This window comes from Oryzias latipes, chromosome 24 (assembly GCF_002234675.1).
Source record: "Oryzias latipes chromosome 24, ASM223467v1".
In the NCBI taxonomy this organism is placed as follows: Eukaryota; Metazoa; Chordata; class Actinopteri; order Beloniformes; family Adrianichthyidae; genus Oryzias; species Oryzias latipes.
In genome coordinates, this window is record NC_019882.2 from 16,007,867 (window position 1) to 16,029,163 (window position 21,297).

At 39.9% G+C, this 21,297-nt stretch overlaps 1 protein-coding gene across 2 annotated transcripts; it reads right to left on the reverse strand.

The window, feature by feature from the left end:
* coq8a (coenzyme Q8A) lies at positions 1-20,638 on the reverse strand. 2 transcript variants are annotated; one of them, XM_004083740.4, is made up of 17 exons: positions 20,252-20,638; positions 16,621-16,737; positions 16,081-16,163; positions 14,799-15,034; positions 14,527-14,713; positions 14,386-14,452; positions 11,156-11,230; positions 10,329-10,457; positions 7,603-7,688; positions 7,348-7,488; positions 7,062-7,143; positions 6,694-6,787; positions 6,349-6,490; positions 4,172-4,279; positions 4,008-4,073; positions 2,140-2,226; positions 1-1,475 (listed from the first exon to the last, which is right to left on the reverse strand). In XM_004083740.4, the coding sequence occupies exons 2-17, from the start codon at positions 16,712-16,714 to the stop codon at positions 1,185-1,187; spliced, it is 1,968 nt and encodes a 655-aa protein (XP_004083788.1). In that variant the 5' UTR covers positions 16,715-16,737; positions 20,252-20,638; the 3' UTR covers positions 1-1,184. The 2 variants fall into 2 exon arrangements, with proteins under 2 accessions (XP_004083788.1, XP_020570109.1); XM_020714450.2 differs by lacking the exon at positions 20,252-20,638 and adding an exon at positions 16,930-17,320.
* Between the last annotated feature and the right edge of the window lie 659 nt (positions 20,639-21,297).

The window sequence follows — 21,297 nt, forward strand, 5'->3', positions numbered from 1 at the left end:
TTAATTCAAAAGATATTTTATTCCAACTTTCAGTTTATAGAAAGTCAACATTTCTATCTAAAACTCTCAGCTGGAAACAACAGGCACATTTTTTCTTTAGCTTCTTCTCCCAAAAGATCAATGGCAGGCAGAGAACACCAACCAGGCGGCAGGTTGTGGCGGTGAACTTATACCCGAGGAGGCATGGACAGATAAACGACGTGTCAGTAAATCCACAAGCCCATCTTGTGCGTTCTGCTCTTTCATTCCCTGACGTTACTGTAAAATGATGTGCTGATGTGACATGGACCACTATGGATCCCAGTCCTATATTTACTCAGAACTACAAAACACAGAATTCCTGTGACTTCCTCTTCTTCTTTAACTGAACTCTTGATGTGGTCCATGATCATTTAAAGGGTTTTTTCCATAACCCTAAATTGGAAATCACTAGATGTTATCAGGTGACACAATCTGAGTGAATTGATGCTTTACCTAGAAATCTTTAAGAATTTACAGACACTTGTTAAACTAAAAGAACAGTTTAAAACAAAAATGGTAAAAATAAATCGAGATAAAATTCATTAACAGCTATTGATCAATCTGTACACTCAAATAATGCAGATGTCTATCTACTACATTTACACATTAGGAGTCAGACCTTGTTGGGCTTAAACTGACATCCATGACAAAAATAATAATTCCCATCAGCCCCTCTGTTCAGTAGGAAGCGATCCAATCGACTCCATGTGATTCAGACACGTTGGTCCTGGTTTGTACTGAGACTCGCACTCCCCTCAAATTGTTAAAGCAAAACGAACTCTTAATTTCTTACTTCTAAGAAATAAAAAGTACCTTGGACAAGTTAGCTTAAGAGTTAAACAAAGCAATCCAAACAGAAAAGGAACAGAAAAAAATGCACATCGTTTTGAAATGATCAGAAAAGAAATACAATTCCAACCTCTTTACATTCATGTTTTTCTCCTGGAGCCACGTCTTCATGTGCGTTTAGCTGAATACAATGCAGATGACAGGTTTCCTCTTGATTTTTGTTTTTGTAGAAAGAGATATAAAATCTGAATATTATATGCTCTAAACCCCACTCTTTTTTGTCCATAACAGTAAAGACCAGTGTTCAATCAGACAAACATGGCTTCCACTCTTCCCCCACTAATAGTCCGTCAAAGCTTCCGGTTAGCTCGATTTCAGAAGGGGGTGGGCCTGCGGCCTTCCCAGTAATTTCGATAAGCAGTTTCAAACATATCCTTGCAGCTCAGCTTTGCATTCAAGCGGGAGCAGATGAGGAAGGAGCCGCCCATCTTGCGATGCAGCGAGTACGTCTCCTCCGGAGGAGGCGTGAGCCGGTGTCTGAGCATGACTGGGATGAGGTTGTGGATCCGCTCAGTGGTGGACTGAGAGCCAAAGTCGAAGACCTCGTAGGAGGCAAAGGCCTCGCCGAGGATCATCACGGCGTCAACATGGGCGTTTGTCATGGCCTGGGAATAGAAATGGGGAATCAGCTGATTATCATTTTGACTGTAAACTGTAATCTATTCATTTTTCCTAATGGATAAACATAACACGAGAATGAAACGATAGATTCATCGGGCTCTGACGCTACGTGTTCAAGAATCCACTTCCACTGCAAACACAAGAAAACATGGGTTTCGTGCTCAAAACTCTCGTGGTCACATGTAGACTATGCATGTTTTTATGATCATCGTCGGGCTCTACATAGAAAACACGCGGCCGATAAATGCGCTGTGCAAGTTAAACCAGGTGGAACTTTGTCCAATCAGAAACTTGGATTTGGAAGTGATGTTTGAATTTACTGAGGTGCTAGCCGTTTGAATATTGATTGTGGAGGAGACATCAACTAATGCGGTTTGTGCACAGCTGAAATTAAACAACACCAAGTCTTTTATCTATCAGAATAGAGCTGAGAAAAAAAAAGAGCCTGGAGTAAAGATTTGCACCGCTTCGACATTTCACATCAAGTCTGACTATACTGATTATGACAAAAATAAAGTCCATTCTTTGACATCTACATAAAATGTAATGACTTTAACAAAAGTCAGTAAATCAGCATCAAAAAACGACTGAAACTCTGTTACTGTTGAACAGTGGTTTGTGACGGCGAGCAGAGAAACCTCTTCTTACCTTGGACTCGTATCCAGTGAGGAATTTCATCTCAATAGATTTCTTCAGAACTCCTTCTCTGTTGCCCTGAGCAGCACAACGGATAATCTGCAAACACAAACAAGCATCGCAGTGACTTTCATGCAGTGTTCCACTTTGCATCAATCTTTTTGTCAATACGTACAAGCTCCTTTACACTGAGGTTATCTTAAAATAAGGTTTTTTTTTCCAGCAAAAAAAAAAAAGTTAAAAACAATCTAGCAACCTTTTTCCCTGCTTTGAAGAAAAAAAATCCAATAAAAAACTGTGACCTTTATAGTAATTACCGTAATGGTTTGTTAAGGAGTTTCTTTTTTTAACCCAGAGGAGTCCAGGGTGACGCTTTTTCAGCACAACCTCTCTCATGAGACTTTAGCTTTTTTTATTTCAAATTGAACAAAAACTAACTTTATTTAACCTAAATGAGAATGTATAGAGTATCTTTGAAAAACTATATCTACATTTTGCGAACGACAACATTAAATGCAAGCTTTTACTTTGAAATACAGCCATAGTCTCAGGCTATGTTCAAAATCCTTCCCTACTCACTACATAGTGTCCTACATAGTGTACTATATACTGTAGTGCGTTTGCCATTTTGTAGCGCTGTCCGAATCTACAATTTCAAAATCGGGTGCCCCAGAAATTTCCCAGAAGTGCTCGATAGATTGGCGAATATAGACCACAATGCATTGCGTTTGAACAATTTTTGCAAAAACAATGTATTTAATTGTATTTTTTGATAAACCATAAACGTTTTCATCATCAAAACTTCATAGTCATCAAGAAGCGCTCATATCAATTAGATTTTCATATGCGTGAATTCTGTGCCATCATTTTTGACGTTTAAAAATACAGCAAAAAAAAAGTAGTGAGCGTGGTGTCCAAATTGCTTTTAAAATCCAGGGCACTACATAGTTCCTCACCATATAGTTTTTTAGTAGCTAGGGAGTAAGGTGGGAATTCTGACAGCCTCAAAGTGTTCTGTATCACTATTCCTAAAATGACTTTCAAAATAAGATGGAGACACAAAACACTTTTGACTCTCCCAACACACGACCCCATTACAGACATATCTTCGAATTGTGGCAAACAACAAAGCTATACACAGCTTGTAACATAAAACTGCAACTGCAAAAATATTTCATCAACTATTTATATTCACAATAGGATCCAACAAAGATGATTTGTTCCATTCCAAAAAGAAGTTTGTGTCCAGGAAGAACAAGTGTTATTCCTGATTTTGTCCACATGAGGGCAGCTTTTGCAGTTTAGTCCGTCTTTGTTCCAGTTCTTGTTAGCATATGTGACTGTGGGCTCAGGTATGCGAGTCCTGCTGGTCACAAAAGCTGACATACCATCTGCACCACTTGAGTGTCAAAGCTGCACCTGCTTGGCTCTGCTCATCTCAAACCATCTCATCGATCACTCCAAACATATCTTGAATGTCTCCACTGGGAAAACTTTTCACCGCTACTGTTGCTGCTCTGTTCGTCCCATAAAATCGGCCTAGAATTTACGCCAGCAACAGATGGCATCTATTTACTGTTTGATACATACTCAATAAAATAAAGGCTGATTGCACACTTTTGGTTTGCAGGTGCTGTTGGCATTCAGCCACATCCTGAAACACAAGTGTGTTGAGTCCCAGTAAACAATTAAAAAAAAAAAGTAATAATATAAAGGATTCTTCATAAGTCTTGAAGGTAAAACATAAGAAAAACCACATCTGGTATATAGTTTAAAGCCTCCACTTTAAAAACATGTTGAATGGGACAGCCGGCAGATCTTTTAATAGTCATGAATACACCTTTTAAAATCTCCTAAGGGCTAAAGATGACTGGATTTACCTCGATGTAGATGTCGGTGAAACTTTGATCAAAACCTCTTGTGGCTCCGAAGTCCAGCAGTGCCACCTAGAGAGTCAAAATGTCAGGATCTTTCATGTCAGAACCACATTTTTGCTTCGTAACTTGGATTTTTTTGGTTTGTGTTCATTCAGTCACTAACTCACCCGGTGAGTCTGAGGGTCATAGAGGAAGTTGGACCAGTTCGGGTCGGTCTGCATGTATCTGAACTCAAAGAGCTCTCTCAGGCACAACAGCAAGATGTTCTGGCAGATCTGATGCAGAAACAACCAGCAGAAAGGTTTATAGTGGCCTGCATTTGCTAAAAACAATACATTTGAGGTAAGACCGGCCAGCCATCCTCAATATGCGTTTGCATATTCATCCCACTTAAAATACTGGACAAAAAAACACACTGAAAACGCCCAAAAGGCTGTTTTTAAGTGTTTTTACATTAAAAAAAAAGATCCATTCATGACCCTTTGTGAAAAAAATATTGTTTTTGGCCTTAAGGGAATGGTGAGCAGTGACACCTGCAATCAAGTGTTTTCAGTGATTTTTTTACAGCTTTGTTGAGTCGAGCTTCTTCGCCACTCCCCAGCCCGGATAAAATACAGGGTTGTGTCAGGAAGGGCATCCGGCGTAAAAATCTCTGCCAAACCACCCGTGTGAATCAGTGAAAGCTGATTCGCTGGAGTGACCCCTGAAGGGATATGTTGAAATGTGAACTACAACTATAGAGGAACTTTGGTCCACGTTCTTTGCAGAATTGTTGCAATTTAGCTGCATATCATATTATTGTCCCACCACAACATTTCAATCAAATTCAATGCTTCAACTAAAGTTTAACTTTTGTTCTTCCGTAATAATTCAAAGGTGGATCAGCTGCTGCATTTTGGATCATTGTTCTGCTGAAGAACTTCACAGAGCTTCAGCTAAAAGGCAAGATAGACATGATCCTTTGATGGCAGAAAGGAGATCCTGGATTCATTCATGGCAGCAAGTCCTTTAGTTCACAATGCAACAAACTTGCACCAAACCATTATGCTACCGCCACCATCGGTGGGGGGATTCCTGTATTATAAAAGGCTGTGATCAACCAGACTTAATGGGGAAAAAGACTGTTTGACTTTTGTCTTATCAGTTCACAGACAAAGTCTTGTGGATTCATTCATTCATCTTCTTAACCGTTTATTCCCTTTCGGGGTCACGGGGTTGCCGGAGCCTATCCCGGCCACTTGGGCGTAGGCAAGGGATACCCTGGACTGGTCGCCAGTCTGTCGCAGGGTGAAATATCCTCAATCACACATCCATTCACTCACACCTATGGACAATTTAGAGTTGCCAATCAACCTATGTAGCATGTTTTTGGACGGTGGGAGGAAGCCGGAGATCCCGGAGAAAACCCACGCATGCACGGGGAGAACATGCAAACTCCACACAGAAAGGTCCCCCATTGATGTTGTGTTTTTCATGTCCCCCAGCCGGGACTTGAACTGGGGGCCTTCTTGCTGTGAGGCAAGAGCGCTAACCACTGCGCCACCGTGCAGCCCCTTGTGGATCATCTGGCAATTTTTGTCCTCCATCTTTCTTATGGTGAAGCCATGAACTTTGACCTTGGCTGAGGAGAAGCATGCCTGCAGTTCTTTGGACATTGGAGCAGCTCACTTCAGAGCTCGCAGTTGAGTCATCTGGGGTTATTTTTGGTTGGCCAGTCACTCCTGGGAGAGTTCACCACTGTTCCATCTTTTAATATTAGTAATCCTCTGTCACACTTGTTTTTCTCCCTTGTGCACAAGAAACCTTGCTTGTTGGTTTGGTCTCTTACTGTGTTTTGCTTTATATTCTAGATGAATTTATCTGACATAATATTAGCTCTCACTGTGGTTTACTGGAGATACTAAACTTTAGAAAAAAAATACTCTATTCTGTCAGCTAAAAAGTTTTTGTTGTTTGGGAACAATTGTGGTAGTGCTCAGTTAGGGGTGTGGCTAAAAAAAAATCAAACTCAGCTCCCGAAGATGGGATTTTTGCTAACCTTTTTCCCATTTTACTCTGATAATTTCTTATTGATGTTTTTATTCTGTTTTTCTTATTTTAACCTTGTACAGCGACCTTGGGTGACCTGAAAGGCGCTTGAAATAAAATTTATTATTATTATTATTATTATTCAGATTTCGAATAACATCCTTTTTTAGTTAACAGTATTTTGCATTTCCTGGTGTATTTATTGTGATATGAAGTGTTTTGCTGATGTGAGACATGTGAGTGTGACATATATGTAAACTAGAAATGTTTCTATTCTGGGTTAAATGTTGGCCTGGGTTTGGTTTGTCAGCTTTACCTCATTCTTCAGTTCCTGTGAGAGGCTCTCAGCCTTGTCCAAGGGAAACCCGGGAACAAGCTCTGTAGTCAGGACAAGTTTGCTGCTCAGCTCATCGATTACTTCCGGTACAAAGAAGAAGGGATCGTCCTTCAGCAGCTCTCTGTGGCAAATACACATCACTGTTATTAAAGCAACTTTTAATTAAAATAAATGAATAACAGTGTTAGATCTGTCATAAAAAAGGAGAATCCATGAAAGAACTGCGATAAAAATAAAGAATAAATTACATTTTTTATTTGTTTGACATATTTATTCAAATGGAGATAAAGAAATTCCTGACTGATACAAAATGTTTCAGAATACCTGAACTTCTTTGCACACTGGGCTTCTCGAATATAGTCGCACTCCAGCGCCAGCTCTTTTCTCATGACATCAATCAAATGTTCAGGAAACAGACCTAAAAACGAACACATAAGAAAATCCCTTTAATGACAAAATATGTTCAGAAGAGCCAAAAATGTAGCAGCAAACAAACTCTTTCCCCTTTTTACTAATGATTACAGCAGAAAAAAGAACCCAATTTATCTGACAAGCAGTACATGTAAAAAAGAAAAAATGAAGAGAAAGCAGAAGAAATTCAAGCACAATATGTTGTATTTGTGAATTCCTCTGGCGTGTGAGGCACTTTTGACATTAGTATTTGCAGAGTATCACTGTGGTTCTTTCTGCACCTTCAGGCAGAGCATTGCTCATATTCAGCACGGTCATCAAGTTGTTAACGTCACTGTTGATACTCTGAGCCACACCAGGATACTGTGGAGACACATCCAGACAATATTCTATTATTTTAATATCGTTTTTTAAATATTTTACAAATCTGTCCTGTTCAAATGTAGCTAGGAAATAATCAACACAACTACATGTTTAGTCTAATCTGACATAATTTCTTATAATTCTCCATTTTTTCCAATTCTTTTTTTACTGTGTGAGGGTTTTATTTAGTAATTTAATCCAAACCTGTATTTTCATGGCCACCTCTCTGCCGTCCTTCATCCTCGCCAGGTGAACCTGCCCAATGGAAGCTGCTGCAAACGGACGTTCCTCGAAAAACTCCAGCTTGTCTCTCCAATTTGGACCCAAGTCACTGTTTAGTGCTTTCTGTAGAGCAACAATAAACATGATGTTGTATCAATTTAAATCCATCAATCCTATTTTTCTTCACAGCATCTAAAATGGGCAAATTCTACATTTCTCAGGGGAGAAAAGTCTTACTGTCATTTGCTTGATTGGCATGAAGTCGGCGCTCTGTCGGACGCGCTCGAAAATCTTGGCCAAGTGTGGATTAATGAAGGCATCATCTGGAAAAAAATATTAATTATTAAGTCAAATCCCAAACAAACACTCTAAAAAAACACTAAATCTGCTCTAGAATTAATCAATAAATGTTATGGAAATAGTGTAGATTTAAATTTAAAAGCATTATTTAAACCAGTGTTTTTCAACCTTTTTTGAGCCACGGCACACTTTAACCTTGACAAAAATCCCGCGGCACACCAGCATCCAAAAAATAAAAAAAATAAGCAGAAATTCATGGTCTCTATTGATCGACAGCCCCCCCCCCCCCGCCGCAATCTCACGTGCTTTTTGTGATAATTGTGGCCAAAAAAGCAGGAAGTTGCGGCTGTTTTTTCTAAGAGATGAAATAAAAGTTAAATTAGAAAATTTAGAAACTGTTTGTCCATTGAGGTTTCTAGACATTTCACGCACACTCATTGTGCGCTTGGACACTGGCCCTTTAAGCCAATGCATCATGGGAGATGTAGTGTGAAAACTGCCGAAAAAGGGCAGAAAGACTCGCGTCTGTGAGCTTCATTGTTTTGTTCACGGTCTGACACCGGACTCTGTGGAAAGCTACACCGCTAAAGACGAGCTTTAGCTGGTATTTTTGTTGGAACTGAGAGACTTTATGAGCAGAATTAAGAACAAGGAAGTGAATACTTTAACCACTTCTGATTGGTCAGACTGCTGACATGTGATTAAGCCTTCAACAATGATTGGTGGAGACAGGTAAAGGGGCGGGACTTTTCCGCAAACCGCTGTAGCTGCAGGTAAATACCGTCATTCTTATCAAAATGTCTTTAATAGAATCAAATAAACACAAAGAAAAAGTAATTTTAAGATCTTTTATATTCCTCACTACTCAGTGTTTTATCAGTGCCTGTTTGGATGAACAAAGAGCTGATTTCCTGGAGATGGAAAATGTTTTTAGATCAGTGAATGATTAATGAGGGTAATTTCCCACGGCACACTTGACCATCTCCCGCAGCACACTAGTGTGCCGCGGCACACTGGTTGAAAAACACTGATTTAAACTATAAAGAAGTCGCTCTATGTAATCTGTTATCTAAAAAATCCTTACACAATCAGACAGAGTTAAAAAAAAGGCTCCAGGCTTTATTTTAATTACAACAAAAAGGAATGCAGCTTAGCAGCAGCTAAGGTTGGCTGAGCTCGTCACAGCTGCCGAGACCAACAATCGCTGCTAAAGACAGTTTAGACATCTCAAGGTTAGCTCTATTTTAGACCTGAGGATAAACAATCCTCTGCTAAAAACCTGCATCCATGCAATAGCAGATAAATTCCAACAGGGGGATTAAAGGCCACCGAGGACGTTTCCTTTTCTATCGTCCAGATGAACACGTGTCCAAACATTTCTGGAACTGCATAAAGAAGAGTGCGTCCACAGAAGCTGCTGTGACCTCTTTACTCATGATTTAGGAATTAACTTGTCATCGTGTAAAACGATAGCCGGGCCATTTTGCACCGAGAAGCCCCACATGTGCAGGGTCTGCATAGCAGTTCCCTGACTACTGCGCTTTCTGACTTCACTAAGCTCCAATGAAGAGTTTGCAATGTGTTTAGAACACGAATCCCGCTTTAAATATGCTCACCAGGCAAGGTCAGAGAGTGGGGCAACACAGCAAAAACAAAACTGTTATGATGTGTTTACTGCGGCTACCTGAGCCACATTCATGTCCTTCAGGCTCGGGTGTTTACTGCCATGAGCTCGCCTTATCTGTGATATCTGCAGTAAACCCATACACAGCTTGTTTTTATTCCCTTTGACTCTTACCTAATCTAATCTAACACACCAAAAACATATTGTCATTGCAAGTTCAATACACACTTCTTAACTTTTATTAATGACTAATATTCATGACCTACTAACAGTGGACTGAATGAAGATGAACAAATTTTACTTAAACATCCTTTAATTTTCTCAAAAATCTACTTTGTTTTATGCATGATTTCTCATTGTTCTTACTGACCATTAATTAATTTTCTGTAATACACTGTTAGCAAAAGTTTGACAACATGTTTTAGTACGACTTTGGTAAACTACAAAGACATTTTGCCATAGCATTATGGGTATTGTAGTCAGAAAACTGGCAGAGTGATACGTAATGTGCTTCAACATTATGAACTGACAAAGTGAATGCAGCAAGAAAAATGTGTGTGTTTTGTATTTTATGTAACAACTGAACAATGTTGAGAGTATTGTGAATAACATTTGACTTATCTGTTGTGTTGCACTTTTTGCAAAAGCTTCTTATTGCAGATAAGATGAGGAAAACCGGAATTACAAAGGTTTGCTGGAACACTTTCCATCAACCCCTCTGACCAATCACCTGCTTCTTGGCCCTTCTATGCATTCTGGGTAGTGTAGTCATGCCATATTATTTGAAAGTTTTGTCTACCTTAATGCATTATAGTTTCTGTTCTGTACATAGTTCCTGTTCTGCAGCAGAACAGGAACCTATATATGAAAATAGACCCATTCATCGGTACTGAGACTTATGGTCTGGAAAAACGGCACATTTAATCGCAACTAATAAAAGGTTTTAAAGAAACTGTTTATAAAGATTTCAATTAATGTGTACAAAATGACATACAAGACAGGTGAACTGATTCAGAGCAGAGGAAACCAGGTGGCTCACCTTGAATGCTGAGCATCTGTCCAAGCTTCAGGGCTGCTCCCCTGACTTTGCACAGCGTTCGGACGATGCGCTCTGCATTGGCCTCGGACAGGAAAGGGCTCGAGTCCAGAACTGATTTCTTATTTTCCCCTAAAAAAAAAGAAAAAGAAAAAAAATGAATGACTTGAGATTTAAGTTTTTTGACACCATACAATTCAATCTGGGATTATTTTAACGACAAGCATTCCTCTGCCTTTTATAGGTCAATTAAGGCGTAGGAGACCCTGACAAACAGGTAAAGCATTTACCCGTTATCAGCCGTTTTTTTTACCATTAGTACCCATCACACCCTCAAGGTTCACATTGGAAGGTAAGACCAAAGTTTACACAGGCTGACTGTATCAAAGTCTGCTATGGGGCGGGCCTGTATTCATGTCAGTAGGCCATCAGTTTGTTTTGATGTGGTCCCAGCTGGCTTGAGAGGCTTTCAATGAGAGACAGAGCGGGTCCAAACTGACCCAGTCTGTTCCAGAAAGTCTTGCTGGGATTAAAGCACACATAAAGCTTAAAAAAATTCAGATTCCCAACAGACGCACGAATGCTACACATTTACAGCTACGCTCTCTGTGTTTCAGGATTAGTAGGTCATTGTAGCAGGACAGGAATGCTTTGTTAAGAAGAAAACTGGTTAAGGAGGTATGTGTGCAACGTGAAGCAACATGCACAAGCAAGGGGGTAAACAGCAGGAGTGCGGACGCTCCGTTCAGATCTGGAACCAACATCTGTCCAGAATGGGGACATTTTTTCAACAGAAAACAAGAAGAAAAATAGAATTCCTTTAGTATTACCTGAAGCACCGTTGAATCCAATTGACTTTTTGGCAACTTCTGCAAGCGCGCCAATGCCCAAACCCACAGCTAGCCCTGCAGACAAACAGAAAACTGTTTAGTAATCAAACAAAACCCGATCAATACATTTATCAGACAGGCATATCTGTATATCTTAAAGTCAAACAACGACTTTGATAAATAAAAATCTTCTGAGCGAAAAATCGATCAAAATATAGGCAGGCTTACAGACATTTCCACCTAAAAACGTGTCAGGCAGCAGCATCGCTCTGCAGCGCTCCTGCAGGTGTAAACAGCATGAAGCCACCTTTAGCCGCTTGTATATCTTACATGAAAGTGTTATGACATGCAAGTGAGACAAATGAAGGGAAAACACAAACCCTGCAAAGCATGGCGTGTTTTGCCTTGCAGAAACAATTACATAATCCTCGATGAAGCAACAGATCTGAGATGATCCAATATTGGCAAACAGTTACTTAACTGTGCATATATGCACCACAAAACTTACTCAACAAAAGCAGTTTTTTCCCCCTGTTTTCTGGCTTACGGAAGGATGCAGAATTTAGAAACAGGTTTGTACTGAAGGACACACGTGTTTGCAAGCCGGACTGGCATTTCTTGCTGCAACTTTGAGGGACAAGTATTTTTCCACACCAAGCACAAGCGACTGTCAATCATTCGTCCCGCAGAGCAGCCACGTGCTCAGAAAAAAAACAACAATCCTTCGTGGCTTATTGCTTATTTTTGGGTGCGTACACTGGAACTAGTAAAACCTTGAAAAGTGGCGGCGTACACAGCAACAGCCAGAGATCACGTTCCTCATGATTGTTGCTTGAGACACAAAGGTTTGGAGTGTCAATCACGGCTTTATTTTGGTACTGCTACGTGTCAAATCTGCACTCGCTGCTATGAGGTGATTAAGAAACTTGTGTAACTTATTATCACACATTGCAAGAGGGTGAAGAGCAGGTTGAGGCCACATTTCTCCTAAAAAGAACCCCCCCCCCCTTCCCAACACTCTTTCAACACCTTCTAAATGTGACACCCATCCATGCTGAATCATCTGAGCTCCACTGTAACTCTGCAGCGCGCCAGGCGGCTCTAGTTCATGTTTGTCCACTTTGTATTTACAGTAACGGCTCTGGGTTCAGTGTAACTTTCTGTCATTTCATTCATTTATTCATTATTTTGGCTGCTTTGTTTAATTACAGCTAAAGGTGTGAAAGTATGAAAACGGAAAATATGTCAGGAAATGCCTTTATCCTTTGACAAATTTTCTTTGGTTGAATACTTAAGTTCAAGTTCAAAAATCACTTGTGAAAATGTGAAAACTGTCTTTTATTGTTTGTAACTTGATATTTAATTTTTTTTCAGAAAGGAGAAAAGAAAAGAAGCATCTTACCACAAGTGCAAAGGGGAGCATTTTGAAGGATTGAGGGGATTCATGTTGTCATCTTTCAGCACAAAATTGTAGGAATGTCCCACCTTCTTTAGACTTTAAATTAAACCAAATACCTAATAATATTTATATTAGCAAAAGTTCCTCACTTAAGTGACAAAACATAAGAAACCTGTCTCCATTCACCCCTAACTCACATAGTAAGTAAAGGTCCGGAAGGAAGTAGAGGAATTTAGTAGTATGGCCCTTTGCTGGACGGGTTGCAGGTTCAAATTTGATTATCTATACCTGTTCTGCTCTTGTTCTGTTGCGTTCACATCGCCAACGCACATTCAAAAGAACACCTTTAATGAAAATTCTATGTAAACGCACATTTAGAGCTTCGGCGCTCAAAACTCGTAGCTGCAGACATTTTAAAGACTGTTTTCCGACTTTACATAGAAAATACATGGCCACTGAACTCACGTTAAAAACTTATACCAGGTTGAACTTTGACCAATCAGGGACTCAGGTTTGGCGGTGGCGAATGGATGACGTCCCCTTTGATTGACAGAAGTGCCAACCGCTTGAAAGTTGATCATGAATTAGAAATGAATAATTCCGGTTTGTGCCCGGCCAGAATGATATAAGAACGAGGCCTTCATGTGTATCAGAATAGAGCTAGGAAAGAAAAAGCCTGGAGCAACATTTGCACCGCTTCAACATTTCGCACTGAGCCTCCTCCAAATTCCAGGTGAGGGACATGCGCTAGTAAACAGAGGGAAAAAAAACATGAAAGGGGCCGCTCCCTGTTTGTACAGCGTGAACACCATAAGCTAAAAGCACGTTCAAGAACCTGCATTCATTGCGTTCCTGAACGCGCATCACAAGCCCGGTGTGAACATTGCTTTAGGGTTACAGGTTTCCAGAGCCTTCCCTTTGTTGTAACAGGACAAATCATGGGCCGAGGGCCTCCTTAAAAGGTAGAATACTGCTCACTACAACTCCATGAAACATAAAACAGTTTATTTAGCCTCCATTGGGTAACCTTACAACAAGTAGATGCATTACTTATAAAACAGTGGTTTTCAGGCATGTAACCTTTAAAGTTAAAAAGTCCCACTATCTGTCACACACCTAGGTGTGCGAAATTTGTTCTCTGCATTCAACCCATCCCCTAGGGGAGCGGTTAGCTGTAGACGAGCCGCGCTCAGGAACCATTAGATGGTTCAACCCACCCCTTAATGCTGAGTGTCAAGCAGGGAGGCATAGGGTCCCATTTTTAAAGTCTTTGGTATGACTCGGCCTGGGTTTGAACGACCTTCCAGTTACACGGGGGACACTCTAACCACAAGGCCACTGAGCTGGAATTTTACAACGTTAACCTGCTTTGCTTTTTGCAGCTGGGTATCGGTTTGACTACTTTTAAAGCATTTCTATCACAGAGAGATGAACTATTCCACCTTAAGAAGTCGGTGAGCACTGAAAGCAAGCTAAAGGGTGAGGTCACATGACCAGCAGAGGCAATACCAAGATTAGGTGGTGGTATTTTGCTGGCTCAAGCGTGAGGAGCTGCAGATTTTTTATATCTCTCCTTAAATGCATCGGTTTTAAACCAGTTTTGGGTGATTCTCGAATAAAAATGAAAGACAAATATCTCGATCATCTTGTTTTATAACTGGTGTTTCAGAATGGAGCCGTCTGATGTCCGCTGTCTAATGGCAGTAGGGTTGTGGTCGCACTGTGTCTCTTTTCTATCACACCAACAAGCGGAATGACACGCGGCGGCGGGCAGGCGTATTGATAATGAATCGCCCCCACAGTCAGACAGCATCAGAGGGTCCTGACGTACCTCCGAAGTTAGCCAGTCTGCTGAGCCGGGTCACGGGCACCTTCCTCTCTCTGGCTCTCTCACTCAGCTGAGGAAAACAAAAGGCACCGTTCAGCTAAGACAGCACGAGAAATGCCAGGAACACCTGAAAACTACAATTACCATCTGTTTGTGAGGCTTTGAGTCCCCTCTTTTGCTCTGGCCGGTTTTTGCTATGTCTTCAGCCGTCAGCCCCTCCATTGAAGGGGGGTCCTGGTGATAGTTCCTGAACTGACCCGGCTGAAAATAGACCTTCTGCCAGATGCGCCGGTTCAGCTCGTGGTTGTAGAGAGGGTGCCCAAAGAAATGCCTGAACACCAAAGGCAAGGTGAGGATTTCTGTTTGGAGTAAAAGGGTGGGAAAACTACAAACCCATCATTGAGTGCTCGTCAGACCTGGCGTCTTGGTGGTACGATCTGCTGTGACCACCAAACTGCTTGCTGGGATCCTTGTACCCCTGGAACACCGACTGCGTCCCGCCAACACCCGGTGCTTCGTCGGCACTGCTTCTTGAGCAATCTGCCTCTGCGTCCATGCCTTCCTCCCGAAACTCGGAGGCTGTGAATTCAGCCTCCTCCTGAGGAAAGTCAAACTCCGACTCTGATGAGGTTTGCTGTTGACCTGACAACTCCTGTAACGACAAAGATGCTCTTGACATCACACTAAAGAGACGTTTAAATGATCTGCAGTTATTAGTAGGGACGTCCCGATCAAATGGGAAATAAGCCCAAACCCATAGTTTCAGACTGAACAGAAATCAGACGCTGCATCCTGATCAGGGATTGGATATTTATTTTATTGTCATCACTATGATCAGCATTATATATTTCAAATGTATTAGTCCAGATAAATACTCGAGTAGAAGTCTGTCTATCATGAACAGATCATGACATATTATTGCTGTGAAGCGCAGCAGAATGCGGCTCTAAGTTGAGCAGAAGATCACAAAATCTGTTTGTTAAAGTTGGCAAGATAATCACAGACTTCTGGCCTCAATAACTCTTAAAAAACCCTTAAAACTGACAGAGTCTGTCACTTTTGTTTTGTCTAAACTCGAACAGCACCCTACAGCAGGCATTTTAAAAAGAAAAGGGACCGTCTACAAAGTCCAAGCTCTGGGAAAAAGTGCCCCCCTCCAAAAAAAAAAAAAAAAAGAAAATCTAAAAATCCACAATATCTATAAAATTACAAAAAACATTGGTATGACTAAGGCATTAATATTCATCATATTCACATTACAACAGCAATTTTGGAAAAAAGTCTTTCTTTTTAGTTTTAGTTTTTTAATTCACGGAGATATGAACCACATATGATCAAATATGTACAGTAGTTCTGAAGATACTAAAGCTACAGTCACTAAACTTTCTAACATGACTAATTATCACCTATTTTTACTTGATTACTATTTTTTCTGGTTGATAGTTGCACTATGTTTACTTTATTGTTCAAGCCTCTTGACAGAAGTGCTCTGTTTATGTGTTGAATGGGAAAATACTGTTAAAACTGGCGGACATCCTGGATCTGTTTCTATTCCATTTGTTTATATCTTTGTGTTACAAAAGTATCGGATCGGAGCTCAGCATTGGCAGAGTCTCAAAAGCAAAATCAATCGGATGGTGGTCCAAAACAGCCCGATTGGGACATCCCTAGTTATTAAGACGATTTACTCAAACTAACCTGTATTTTCATCATAGCAGCAGACAGGCCTTGCTCCGCCGCTGCCTGCACACTCTCCACCGCAGTACCGACTCCTTGAACAGCTGGAATAGCAAATATGACCCACATTAGCACTGGCTTGTCCCAGCCTCCTCCATACTTTGTATTTGTTCTTTTGTTTCTGTAAAACACCTTGGAAACCAAACAAATACTGGAAACTCTGTTTAGACGTTCTAACCCACTCCTGCAATAAACATTTTGGCAGAGCATGGCTCCTGATCGGCGTGCAACATTTTTAAACTGATAGATGACAGACTTTGTGAGATTTTATCCTGTTTCTCTTCATTCAACAAAAGGATAATTTAAGTGTAAAGGGCAGCCAAACTGAAATTCTACCACTGGTTTTACTGGTTTACTTTAGTTAAGCTGGCAAAAGTCATTTCAATAAATACACAGTCACCCACACTGGCTTTATTTAAACTGGCTTGTAATGAATGGAGTGTTTATAGTAAAAGAATGACATCGTCATGATTACAAATAAGTTCAATCCGGAAAACGTACCTGTTCCATTTCGCAAGGCGTTGGTCTGAGTCTCCACCACTGCCTGGCTCAGTTTAGCCAAGCCTCGCATCAGTAAAACCATATCACTCGCCATGATGGGTGAATGGATAAGGACCACTTGATCCAAAAAACAAAGCACAAAAAAACAGACAATGTTGACTATAAAGAGATTTAAATCGAATGAAGAAACTTCTCAGGAGTCAAGAACAAAGTTCGAAGGAGTTTAAGGGAAATAAAACCATCAAGCGACCCTCTGCTGCCAGCAGAAACATCAACACACACACAGCTGCAATGACTTTAATACTTTACCTAAAAATACCCATGACCTCCAGTTCCCGTTTGGACGGGATCACGTGTTCGTCTCTTTTGGGGGATTTTCCACAGACAAAAACCACTCTAAGCTCCAAACAGAAATTTTAACATAAACTTAAGTTGTTGCTTTTTAATTTATCATAATTCAAAGAGACGCTCTTTCCTAATGCAGCATGTGAAACAAAAATATCCACACAAGCCAGCGCTGGACAGAAGAGCTTGAGTCCCTCCTGTGTGACCTGCCAAGGTTCGATCCAGGAAGTGGGCCAAGAAAATGTTGCCGCAAACGAAACAGGAGCTGCGCGAGATCCGTGTTTCGGCTATTTTAGTGTACGAGCCGACATGGATGCATGTGCCGGGTTCATGTTCAAGGTGCACCGCCGCCGCCGCCGCCGCCGCTGCTGCACTTTACCCCCCCTACTTCTTTTTCAGCTTTGAGACTGCTTTCTATTAAAGCCTATCTCAAAGCCCTGACACTAAATGTGACGCATGACAAATAAAGATTACATCTTATCTAAACCTCAGTCACTAACCGAACTCCTGACCTAAAGGCAGTGGAGGATGCTGGGAACAGGACAAACCCGTGAGAAAATGGTACGGTCCTCCTCCTAATGAGACAAACCTTCCCTAATTAGTGTCAAACTTCCTTCTTTAAACGATAGTTAAAACAAAAGATCTTGTAAAATAATCTTAAAAAAAAAAAAAAAAAACAGAGCTACCCAGAAGAGGATCAAAGGATTTTTTTGACAGACTCCAGGTTGTGGGATCAGCTTAATGCTCTCCACTTGTAAGGAAGCTGGTGAGGAACATTCTTGACCTAATCTGAGGCTTGTTTGCTTTGAAGACCTTTAAACAGGAAGTTAAGAGAAGACATTTGTGTAGCATTGATTGGTTTAACACAATCAAATGTGTTTGTTTAAACTGCTCTGGGAAGTCAACAAATCATTCACCCAAAAAGTTATAGTGGGGCATTTGAAAAAAGAAAGAAAAATTGTTCATTTTTGCAACAACTATGATGATCTGTGTTCATTTCAAATGATGTAAAGCACAGTATTACCATGGTTTAGACCAGAGTGACAGATGTTTGTGTTTAACTTATTTAGTTTTAAATAAAAAATGGGTAAGAACAAAAAAAGTAATTTTTTTTTCAAATATGATTTTTCAACCCCGTTAGTATTTATTTTTTTACTTTTTCAATAGTCTTCTGTTCTTTGTACTTCTCAAGTCCCTGTTTGTGGCTCGTATTTTTAAGTGTCATCTTTTTAAAATGAAGGGATTAGTTGTTGAAAGTAAAATACCATAAGACCCAGGATTTATAAGAGAAAATAAATGTACTCGCTTTAAACAGGTTTAAATAAAGACAACAGGTTGAAATTGGATTTTTGACTGCTATTCCACAAAAGTTAAGACACTTTTTGACTTTGATGGAAATTAAACATTTATTAAGTTAACAAATGTATAAACTTCTTCTTTTGTGTTTTTTTTTAAAGATACCACCTTTTACAATCAATTTATTGTTAATTAATTATACAAGTATGTGCCTCTAGCACATTTTAATAAAAAGAAATTCAACCTAATTTTTTTTTTTCTGATCACTTATCAACAGATCTATATGTAAAGCTAAACAACAATAAAGGAAGTAATTGCTATTCAATTGTGGTCTTGTTTTTGTTTTTTTAGCAATTTCCTATTGATGGGTGGCTAGAAACCCCCTGTCTAATATAGAGGAGAACCGCAGGCACTTTTTGTTTATGTATTTATATAACTGCATTGTAACATGGTATTATTGTGGAACCCAGACTTCACAAACATACAGAGATCTAAGCCTCAGCTGTCATCTGCTGCACAGGCTGCTGTCACACTGCTATTATGGGAACAGCCATGCGGCTTTAGCCAGCGGCTGAAAGAAGTACACCTCATGGCTTCCTGACAGCGTAACATCACCAACCTTTACAGACTCGGAGCCAAATGTGGGAAACGTTTGCGGTAACTGTGGAGTGGTGAGCCACAGCAGCAGCAGCAGCAGCAGCAGAAGGAGAAGCGTCACCATCATCCATGCAGGAAATGTGAAGGAAATCACGTTCCCCAATGCACATGTGGTAACATACAAGAGTAACTCCCATCCAGATCTACACGTATTAAAAAAAAACACCTCTTTCCTCATGATACCGTTGATGGATTTGTTTTGTGTGTGAGTGTGCGTATATCTAGATATAAACACACACACACGCACATTAGGTATGCACAATAAATAGCAAATTTATCGTTATTGCAATATCAAGCTGGGCAATGTCCATATTGAAAAGGTTGGTGAAAATTGCAATAAATGGTTACCTTAAATGAGCTAAAACAATCTTATGACAGCTTTAAGCATTTAATGAATCAAATAAATCCCTTTATGCATTTGACCAATAAGATGGAGTCCTTTTATGCCCGTCTCCTATGTAGACTAAGGTCCTTAATAATAATAATAATAATAATAATAATAATAATAATAATAACAGTAATAACAATAATAATAACAACAATAACAATAATAATAATGATAATATAGTGATAATCACAGACACATTGGGCCTGCAGTCGGGTCTGGCAGCCAATGCATTTATAATAATAATAATTAGTTTTTCTTTTCTCACAGAAACACTAAAAAAAAAAAAAAAAAAAAAAATATCCAAAAAAAAAAAATTAAAAATAATAACAACACATAATGTCACAAAAATGTATTTAAAAAACACCCATAAGAATCACAATAAAATTACATTTTTTTAAAAAAAGTCTCAAAGAACATGTTGCACAGAATAAAACAGATAAGTCTACAAGAGAAGCTTATGGTGAATTAAATTAATGAGATAAATATGTGGACTATATAATTTTTTGATGAAAAAAAGAAAGAAAAAAAAGTACAACAAAAGGCCTTAATCATAAAACTAATTATTAAAAAAATCTATATTATCTTGTCAAAGCTTCAGCGGCTAGCCCCAAAGCTACACTTCTGCTTCATGCTAACGTAACGGAAGTAGCCCTTTCTAAACCCAAAATTAAATACTTTTTTGTCTCTTACGTCAACTCTAACCATTTTGGTATTTTTTCCCACGATGGCCACTCCATAAGTTTTGCACAAGTACAGCAGCCAGAGAATAGCCGCCATTAATGAGGCACGTCAGCACGCTGACTGACCACCAAGGGTTACTTTCTGCGTGGAACCAGTTGGAAATTAAAACGCTAGTTTCCCTTTGCACAGCAACCAGGTGGAAATAAAGACATCTATTTTGCATGTACAATAATAATAATGCATGCTTCGGTGCAAAGAACTCACCAGCAGCTATCGAAGGGTTTCTGCTGCTGCTGCTCTCCACTCCGAGGCTGTCGAACTTAGGCAGGACGATCCTGGCGACTCGAATCAAACGTACCCCTCGAGTTATATAACACAGATGCGAAGAGGGTAGTTGTTTTGCCGTGAAATGGCTCTTTAATAGCAGGAGTTGCAGGTCTGTGAGCAGTCCTTAGCCTGCAGCAGACGCTGCGGCTGGTAGACCTTAATCCAGTTTGTCTGACACCACGAGGTCAACCCCTTATTTACTAACTTTACGTAGCTGCCAGAGCCCTTTATTGACGCAACCTACTCCACCACCGAGATCCGGCAAACGATAAAGAAAAGGGAATAAAAATGATTCATTCATCTGAAGTATTTACCACATTTTGTAAATAGGTCCTTTCTGTTATTTTTTTAAAAAACAATAGCACCCTCTTTAGGACTGCAGAGAGGGAAAATCGTGTTGCAGATTGGTTCAACCGTAGTTCTAAACAGCTCTGGTTTGCTTCTCTGGGACGTTCTTCGTCTGTTTACAGGAGGAGCTAAACCCTCGGAGAGGCGGGGTCACGTTGCTTCACGAGATAAACAAAGCTTTTTAACGGACTCTCAAAAGCTGAAAGGGCTTTTCAGGAACTGCTCTTAAAATAAAGGCAATAACATTGGTGAGAGCAGGAATTATTTTAGACAAATAAACATAAAAATATATATATTTCATGACCTTGGCAGAGCTACAGTAAAAGCAAACGACCTTCTGCTGCCATCTGCTGGTGGAAGAGTGACAGTGCATGACGTTTGCCTTGTTTTTGTCTCTAGCCCGCCAGATCTCAGCGACGAGTGTTGCCCAAATCTTTCTGATGTGTGTGTCCATCTGGACATTTGTCAGTAAGTGAAGATCAGTTACCTTTTGGTAACTTGAGAAGAAACTGACAGCTAAAATAAAGGTGAAAAATAATTATGTTTGTATTGGTAATCCAATTCAAATTAAGCCTCTTAGGCTGCAATTATAAGAAAATTATAATCTACAGTTTTTAAAAGCAAACAGTTTTTAC